The sequence below is a fragment of the Nannospalax galili genome, unplaced genomic scaffold (assembly GCF_000622305.1).
Source record: "Nannospalax galili isolate Female #2095 unplaced genomic scaffold, S.galili_v1.0 scaffold459, whole genome shotgun sequence".
Classification (NCBI taxonomy): Eukaryota; Metazoa; Chordata; class Mammalia; order Rodentia; family Spalacidae; genus Nannospalax; species Nannospalax galili.
In genome coordinates, this window is record NW_008344211.1 from 823,717 (window position 1) to 832,943 (window position 9,227).

The following is a 9,227-nucleotide window of genomic DNA, read 5'->3' on the forward strand; positions in this document are numbered from 1 at the left end:
AAAAAAAAAGCAGACCCAGAACCCTTCATGAGATTGGCAGTTCCCCTCAGGTGTGCCAGAGCATCCCTTAAAGGGGATTGGGAGATGAACTTGGAGGATTGGCCAGTGGCCACACAGTGGGTGGGTAGGGAGGAAGGACAGTATGGGTGGGGGCTTGTTTGGGAACCACAGGCCTTATCTGTGCCTGGAAGGGGAGAGGTAAGAAAGACTACAAACAGGAACCTTAAGAAGCCAAGGAGTAGGTGAGCAGGCAGCCGCAGGCACATGTCAGCCACAACAGTGCGGTGCCTCTCCACAGATGTCCCATGCTTCCACATTCCCTTAATCCAGCAACAAATAAGCTCCCACAACCACATCTAGGAGGCCCAAAGTGTGGACTAGTCCCAATTCTGTTGTCCCCAGATCTCTCAGACCCTTGGTTTTCTCCTATGGAGAATGGGAATGAGATGAACCTAAGCACCCATGCCATACAACTGTAGAAATGTGGACAGGGTATGACAGCCCTCTTCCCCACTGTCTCCTACCCTACAGAAGTCTCACCTCCCCTTCCCACCTCAGCCCACAGAAGCCACGGAATGCCAGGTTATAGGGTAAAGAACAGCACTAGCCAGACAGCTCTGCTGCCCTGCTACAGGCATACCCAGGGGCTCAGGGGAGGTCAGGTGGGTGCTATGTCCACCCAACCTGAGACTGATCCCCACCAGATCCCCAGAGTTGTAAGCATCCACGAGAGGGACCTAGACAGAGTGGACTGAACCTGGTTCTCTGGGGTGCATATTATAAAGGATGTAGAGGAGAGGAACAGCTTGTGCAAGTTGCTGGACACACACAAATTACCCTCTTTTATCACACTTCCCATAACTACAAGGAATTCCAAGCTGTCCTAAATTAGCTTTTTTTTAAAAAAAAAACAATGATTCATTGTATGTATGTGTATGAGTGTATTGCCTGCATGTAAGTGCACCCATGTCATGCAGTGCCCACAGAGGTCAGAAGAGGGTGTCAGATTCCCCTGGAACTGGAGTTAGAGATGGTTGTAAGCAGCCATGTGGATGTTGGGAACCGAACCCAGGTCTTCTGCAAGAACAACCAGTGCTCTTAACCGCTGAGCCATCACTTCAGCCCCCTAAATGAGCTCGCTTGAAGCATGTGGTGTTGTCCCCATAGAGGGAGGTCTTCCAAGGCCCATCTCCCCCAGGCACCTGTTCTGGAGCTGAGCCCGGGTTGCCACTATGGCTGCCCAGGTGGGACCACTTTGAACTTCAGGGCTTAGGCTCATCCATCCTGCCTGGGCGTACAGGGGAGGAGAGGGGCGGCTGCGGGCTGCTGGACAGAGCCGGCTCTCCAAGCAACCCGGCGATGTCCACTCGCCCCTGAACTTTGCCCTTACGTCCACGGCAGGTGGACTGCCAGCTCCGCGGGGTCGTGCGTGACCACGACGCGGGCCGGGGCCGGGGGCGGACACCACCGACCACGCGGCCGGTGCCCCACCCGCGCACCTGTCCTGGGCGCGGCGCCGTGACCACGCCCCGCCGCGTCCCACGCTGGTTGGCCGAGGCCGTGCGCTATGCTAATGAGCCTGACCCTTCCCGCACCTGCTGGCTGCGCCGCCCGCGGGTGCCGGGCGGACGCTGCGGTCGGTACCCCGGTACAGGCTCGCGACCCCGCCGCTCGGGAGGAGACCATGCCGCGCTCCTTCCTGGTGAAAACGCACCCCAGCCACAGGGTCCCCAACTACCGGCAGCTGGAGACGCAGAGAGGTAGGGGCCGCGGGCTGCCCGTCCCCAGCACTCTGCGGAGGGGCGGGAGGGAGCCTGGAGGTCCTTGGGAGCTGGGGCGCACCTGCCCCAGGTGAGAGGAAGGGGCTAGCTCTCCAGCACCACAGGGACCGAGCTATCCTGGGCTAAGACCGCGGCTCCAGGTGGGAGGTGCCCAGGGCACTGTCCCTGCTTCGTTAGATTCGGACGCGCGGCGGGGCTCTTCCCTCCACTTAGAAAAGTTTTCTAGGGCCCAGTTTCCCTAGAAGTCTCCCTGTGGACCAGGCCCACTGCCACCACTACAGCCCCAGCTGAGGAGACTCTGGAGTCCTGTCTGTGCAGAGGCCTGGAAGGGTCCAGATTTAAAATGTTGGCCAAATGTTATCCACCCACCCAGACCAAGCCCCCCTGGACCTTGCCCAGAGACAGTGGCTGGTAAGGGGATGTAGGGCTTCCCCAGAACATCCTGCCTGGGGGTGGTGAGCCCACAAACAAGGCAAGCAGCACCCCTGGGCTCCCTCTGGTATGACAGATGCCTTTGCCTCCTTGACCTCTCTGGGGGCCTCCCCCACCACTAGGAACTCTCTTGCTCTCCTGCTGCAAAGACTGAGGGAGCCCCGCACAGGCTCAGGTGTCCACCATTCCTGCTGGGCTCATAGGCATGATGTATGGAGCACCTGGAGAATCCTTAGCCCTCAGGGACAGCCGGGTCAGAGCCACCCCCACCCAGCTGGGCAGCTTTTGGGGGAAGAACCACTGGGGACTTGCAGTGCCTGAGGAGGGGTTACCTTGGAAGCCAAGGCCTAGGCTGGCACCTGTCACAGGTCCTGCCCCAAACCCCAGTCAGTGGGAATCCCCCAGATCAGTCCCCACACCCAGGCTGCCACCAGGGTGTGCCATCTAGGACCCTGCTGTTCAGAGCATTTTGAAATCAATTTAATGAGTCACCACCAGTAATTTTGTAACAGAAGATAGAACAGAAACTTTTAGAGTGCAATGAAACTTTTCTTTTAATTAGATGTGTGGGTCTCCTTACAAATATGGTGAAAAGTTGAATTTACAGTGAACATACTTTTGATTTTCTTGAAGTGTTGAGCATGGAACCAGGGCCTCACACAGGCCAAGTGAGAAGTGAGGTATCACTGAACCAGGCCTCTGGCCCCAGGGCATAGTTTTGAAAAGTTTAAAACCTTAGGGTACACTCCTACACTTTAAAACTGGGCTCACCACTGGGGTGAACAAATCAGGTGCCCTTCAGGGCCGGTTGGGGGTTGCGGGGCCATCCAGGACAACCTGATGCTGTTTAGCACGCCCCCACCCCCAGCTCCTCCTGGTTTTTCCAGAGCTCCATAACCCTGGTGACCCTCTTCCTGTTAGAAAGTTATCCTAGACTAGGACTTGAGGTGCTGAGGTTTGGGGTCCCCTCCCTCCTTTTAAGCAGGTATTTTTCAGGGGCCTCAGGGATTTCTGGAACCAGAAGGGCGCTAAAGCCCTGTTCTCCCAAGAACCTGAGTCACAGAAAGCAAGAGAACATGGGGCAGAAGCCATGGGTACAGTCAGCTGGTATGGGGTTCCTTTTCTGCCTCTGCCTTCGGGGTGGGCAAAACACATGGGCAGGGTGGGCCTGAGTCTCAGCAGGAGAGACAAAATCATGACTTGCCTGCAGAGGCCCCTGGGAAGCTTCCCAGGGCAGTGGTTCCCCATGCTGTTTGTTCAGAACCCCCTCCCCCACTAAGTCTCGTACCTGTCCATTCCCCAAACCCCTGTTACAGAAACATGATATTCTGGTATTTTAGTTAGAAAAACTGTGTGGAGGAACTCCGGTTGGAAGAGAGTAGAGGGATTTTGGCTTTGACTTTCTGGTTTCCATATTCTCACCAATACTTGTTACTGTCTTTTCCTGACGTACTGGCCATCCTTATGATGTGAAAATTTGCCATGGTTTTGATCTTCTGGTGGCTGGTGATGTTGGACATTTTCTCACATGTGCTAGTTTCTCAGCTCTATATCTTTTTTTTTTAATTTTAAGAATTTTTAAAATTTTTGTTTATGTGTATGAGTGTATTGCCTGCATGTAAGTAAGTGCACCCAGGTTGTGCAGTGCTGTGGAGGTCAGAAGAGGGTTTCAGTTTCCCCTGGAACTGGAGTTAAGGACTGTTCGTAGATGCCATGTGGGTGCTGGGAATCAAACCCCGGTCCTCTGCAAGAGCAGTCAGTGCTCTTAACTGCTGAGTCATCTCTCCAGCCCCATATCTTCTGTTTAAAATATTAATACCTCTTTTATTAAACATTTTTATTTCATTTATCGTGTGTGTCACAGCATGTTTGTGGAGGCTCGAGAACTGGCTGGAGCTGATTCTCTCCTTTCATCATATGGGTCCCAGGAACTGAACTCAGGTTGTCAGACTTGGCTCCAAGCACATTTACCTGCTGAGCTGTCTGGCTGGCCCTACTTGTGTATCTTCTTCGGAGAATTAGTTATTTCCATATTTTGCCCTCCATCTCTCCAGCCCCCCCCCCCATTTAAAAGAGGGAACTCATGTGTCCCAGGCTGACCTTGAACTCTTTATGTAGTGAGAGTGACCTTCAGCTTCTGATCCTGTGACCTCGACCTTTCTAGCTGGGATCACAGGTGTGCACAATTACCCCCAGCTTATTCCTTGCTGGAGAAGGAAGCCAGGCAAGCACTTGACCAGCTGGGCTGCACCCACCCTTTCTTGCCCTTTTTTTTTTTTCTGGTCTTTTTGAGACAGGGTCTCCCTGTAGCCCCAGCTGGCCTGGAACTCACTATGTAGACCAGGCTGGCCTTGAACTCACAGAGATCCGCCTGCCTCTGCCTCCCGAGTGCTGGGATTAAAGACGTGCGCCACCACGCCTGGCTTCTTGCCCATTTTTAAACTGTTCATTTTGGAGTTATAGACACTCTTCATATGTACACTAATTCAGGATCAGACATTTGACTTGTGAATGTTCCCTCCTATTCTGTGGGCTGCCATTGTCTACCCCAAGCCTTGGCATGGAGGTGGAAATGGTACGAGAGATTTATCTCAATACTTATAGAAGAAGAAACAGGGCTGTTTGGTGATGCCAGCTTTGGGGAATCCAGAATTTGCCTCTTATTGGCAGCCTAACTTCTTTTCGGGGGGAGGGGGCTACTGACATTATCAGATCAAACACATGACATACTGGTCACAAATACAGCAACCATACATAGCCCAAGGATACCTCAAGTCAAGACTAGGTCTGGTGCTGTGTAGGGAAGCAGCAGCCAGTAGCCCTGGCTGGGCGTGTTCATGCATGTTCACAGGCTAGCAGATATGTGCTTCCCAGTGGCCAGGAAGGTGGATGAGCACAGCACATCCTGACACACTTGACACTCCAAGGGGTGACCCTGTGGTGACTGGAGGCTGATTGCTGTGGGGGTGGCTGGGGGCTGGTTTTACCAGGTGTGGTGTGTTCTGAGCTCACGCTTCTGCAGAGGAGAACAAGGGTCCTTGCCCCAGTTGCTGCCCACTGTCCAGAGGTGGGACTGCACAGCCTTGGACTTAGAGGAAGGGACTCCTTGCCTGTGAGGATGGATTCTTTGGAATCTCGTTATATAGTCCAGGCTAGTCTGAAACCCTAGATCCTTCTTCTTCATTCCTTTCAGTGCTGGGGTTGCAGGTGTAGACTTCCACACCTTGGCTGTGTGGGAAATGGAGGTCCTGGGAGATTTTTAAAAATATTTTATTTATTTGTATTTTTTATTTACTTATTTTTTATTTGTTATTTTTATTTTTTGTGTATGAGTGTATTACCTGCATGTATGTGAGTGCACCCGTGTCGTGCAATGCCGAAGAGGTCAGAAGAGGGCTTCAGATTCCCCTGGAACTGGAGTTAAGGACAGTTCGTAGCCACCATGGGGTGCTGGGAATCGAACCCGAGTCCTCTGCAAGAGCAGGCAGTGCTCTTAACCGCTGAGCCATCTCTCCAGCCCCTATTTTTATTTTTTTATGTGTATGAGTGTTATGCCTGCATGTAGGTAAGTACACCCATGTTGTACAATGCCTACGGAGGTCAGAAGAGGCTGTTGGATCCCCTGGAACTGGAGTTAGGGACAGTTGTTAGCTGCCATGTGGGTGCTGGGATTCAAACCCGGCTCTTCTGCAAGAACAGTGTTCTTGACTGCTGAGCCATCTCTCCAGCCCCGGTCCTGGGAGATTTTAAATGTAGAAGTGGGGTTCACTTTCTAGTTTCCAGGCCTGTTCTAGTTTATGTATTCCCTAGCTCTTGACTGTCATAGTCGCCACCCTGTGTAGCATCTCTGTCTTTTGTGTGATGGCTACATGCTGGGCGTCTGCAGCTCCTATACCATGCTGGCTGCACAGAGCCCCATGAAGTAGGCAGGGCTGCAGTTAGATAAGTAGAAGTTTAAAATCCCAGGCATTGTGGCCTCCTTCCTCACCATGTTCTCTCTCTCTCTCTCCCTCCCTCCCTCCCTTCTAGAAGCCAGTGGCGCCTGTTCTGCCTGTGGGGAGCTGGTGGGATCCCCCTGCCCCCCTTCCACTCCCGGTGACCCTGTGCAGCCCTGGAATAGCACCTCTGCCATTACCTGCACCTCCCTGCCCCTCCTGTCACATCAAGAGGAAGCTCTGGGGGCCCCTGGGCCAGACCCCCAGGAAATCAACGGGGTGGGCCCTCGGGCTGGCCGGGCCCCCAGTGCACCCCTCAGAGACAGCCTGAACCACCTCAATCTGCCTTCACTACTGGTGCTGCCCACACGGTGGCCACCAATCCTGGGTCAAGATGGAGATGGAGCTCCTGAAGAACGTTTACGAGCTGAGGGGACATCTCAAGCTCCAGGTGGCTTCAAGTGCATCCACTGCCACAAGCCGTATCACACACTGGCTGGCCTGGCCAGGCACCAGCAATTGCGTTGCCACCTGCCGGCTGGGCGTGCCTTCACCTGCAGGTACTGTGACAAGGAATATGCCAGCCTGGGTGCCCTCAAGATGCATATCCGTACCCACACGCTGCCCTGCATCTGCAAGGTATGCGGCAAGGCCTTCTCCAGGCCCTGGCTGCTCCAGGGCCACATCCGCACCCACACAGGTAGGATGGGCAAGGCTAAAGTCTCAGAAAAGGATCCAGGTTGGGAGAGGGGCTGGTCTCATCCATGGCAGGGTCCCATGGCCTCTGCATCTTCTACAGCTACTGCCACAAAGTCCCACAGATGAGAACTCGAACAGTACCATAGACATGTCCTCTCAGTGTCCTAAGGCTAAAAACCTGAAATCCAGGTGTGGCCAGGTCTCGCTCTTTCTGAATACTGCAGAAAACGTGCTCCCTGCCTCTCTCGGCTCCTGATGACTGCCCCACTCATTAGCTTGTGGCCACATCCATGTCTCTGCCTCTGTGTTCCGAACACGTTCTCCCCTTTGTGTCTGTGTCTGTATTTCCCTCTGCTGTAAGGGGAGGGAGATGTGTGTACGTCATGGAATTCGTAGCCACCCAAATGACCTCACTGTAATTATCTTTGCAAAGACCCTGTTTCTGAATGGGTTCAGTCGGCGGGAGTCAGGGAGTAGATGTCTCTAGAGACAAGACTGGGGACTGCAGGACCTCAGTGGGGCCTGTGTACCCACATTGGGTCACTCCAGGGCAGTGAGAGAAGGTAAGAAAGCCTGACCACTCCAGCACCTGCTGGGGTCCAGCAGGGCAGACTCTGGATTTGGAGAAATGGAGCCAGTGTGGATGTAAATGGATATCGCAGGTCTCACTTGGGAGGCTCATCCTGGGGGCCAAGGTCCCAGTAAAAAGACTTTGTCCCAGCCTCCAGAGGCCAGCTGGAGGTGGCACCTCTGTTGAGGATTGCAGCTTACTCTGTCCAGCTCTGCCCTCACAGCTGCCTCAGCTGGAGCCCAGTGGCTCTATGTCATGCCAGCCAGTGGTCAGGAAGAGCTGCCAGAGGCTCCCTGTACTGTCACGATCAGACCTGAGCAACCAGAGCTGCAGCAGGGACTCACAGAGACAGTGAGAGCAACAAGCCATGCTGCCTTTGCCCTCAGGAAGAGCCTCTGATGCATCAGTCCTGCCCAGGGTGACATTTTGATTGTCTAGGTAGGCAGCTCTGACTTTGGACGTCAGGGCTTCAACAAGCATTTGGAGGGCAGGAGTAAGTTACTCATTAATAGATGGGGACAGTCAACCTTTGGCCACCATCTCTGGCATTGTCCTGGCTGTGGTCACTTACCCAACTTCGCATCTTCCCACAGGTGAGAAACCCTACACCTGCACTCACTGTAGCAGGGCCTTTGCTGACCGCTCCAACCTGCGGGCTCATCTGCAGACTCATGCTGGCACCAAGAAGTACCAGTGCAAGCTCTGCTCCAAGGCCTTCTCGCGCATGTCTCTCCTGGCCCGGCATGAGGAAGCCACCTGCTGCCCTGGCCCCTAGAGGCGTGGCAGGGTGGAGGGACCAAGGTGGACAGTCCTCTCAGCAACTCCATATCACTCGGGACAACCGGAGGAACTGGACACAGGGTCCTAGGAGCCAGGGTCCTAGAAGGTGGGGGCCTAGCCCACTGTTGCCTGTGTCCAGCTAGAACCACCAAGTTCAGTGGGGCTGTGAGGCATCTTTCCCTAAGGAGCCCTGTTCAGAGGAGACTTCTCACCAGGAGACGGTCATCAAAGTGAGAACCAGAGTCCCATTTTCAGCTTGGCCTGGTTGCTGGTCCTGTTCCAGGAAGGAGAGACTGTTGTGAGGAGACTAGCACCGTACAAACCCCACCATGACAGCAGTGAACCCACACCTGGGTCCTTCTGCATGCAACTTAAATGGCATTTTTTTACTTGTGGCATCCATATTGTGTGTGACCTTGGAAGGCACTGCTACCTCTCAGCATTTGCCCTTGACTTGGGGTTTGGAGACATTTTCTTCTACACATGTACACATGAGCACAGATATACCCTACTCCCTCCCAAGACACCCGCTAAGATAGGGGCAGGGGCAGGACAATTGGAATAAGCCAGGCCCTACCTGATCTGTGCCTCAGTGCTCCTGCTCAGAGCTGGCCTCCATGGCTTGCTGACTTCTCGGGAACAGTTGTGGGATAATAAAGCCTCCACTTGTCAGCCTGCTGTCTTGTCTTGACCAGTCCCCTAGATCTGTGGAGGAGGTAATATTCTCCAGAGGCAACAGGACCCAGGGTAACTTGGGCCCTTCTGGACACAGGGCAGGCATGAGTTTGAGAAAGGGCATTGTTCCAGAATGCCTCGGGGTCCTTTAAGCAGGTGAGCCTGGGTCTCCTCTGGAGAAACAAGCCTTGGGAGAGGAGCTGCATGAAATGGCTCCACGTAGAGGAATGAAGAAGGGAACATCTGGTACGGGGGGCAAAGGCCATGGAGGCCTTGGATGGGACTGAGGTTGGATACTGGTGGGGTGGCTGTGTGCAGCTGGGTAGCATCCCAAGTACGGGAGAGAACAGGGCT

General features: G+C 53.9%; 1 protein-coding gene across 1 annotated transcript; it reads left to right on the top strand.

Moving 5' to 3' along the window:
• The first annotated feature begins 1,518 nt into the window (after positions 1–1,518).
• On the top strand, positions 1,519–8,871 carry Snai3 (snail family transcriptional repressor 3). Its single transcript, XM_008840543.3, has 3 exons — positions 1,519–1,760; positions 6,243–6,848; positions 8,012–8,871. The coding sequence occupies exons 1-3, from the start codon at positions 1,568–1,570 to the stop codon at positions 8,191–8,193; spliced, it is 981 nt and encodes a 326-aa protein (XP_008838765.2). The 5' UTR covers positions 1,519–1,567; the 3' UTR covers positions 8,194–8,871.
• Positions 8,872–9,227: the final 356 nt, after the last annotated feature.

Bases quoted from the DNA above. Each gene is read 5' to 3' on its own strand.
- Snai3 (XM_008840543.3), top strand. From the start codon at position 1,568: ATGCTAATGAGCCTGACCCTTCCCGCACCTGCTGGCTGCGCCGCCCGC. The intron at 1,761-6,242 runs GTAGGGGCCGCG...CCTCCCTTCTAG, and splicing joins GCAGCTGGAGACGCAGAGAG to AAGCCAGTGGCGCCTGTTCT. The intron at 6,849-8,011 runs GTAGGATGGGCA...ATCTTCCCACAG, and splicing joins CCACATCCGCACCCACACAG to GTGAGAAACCCTACACCTGC.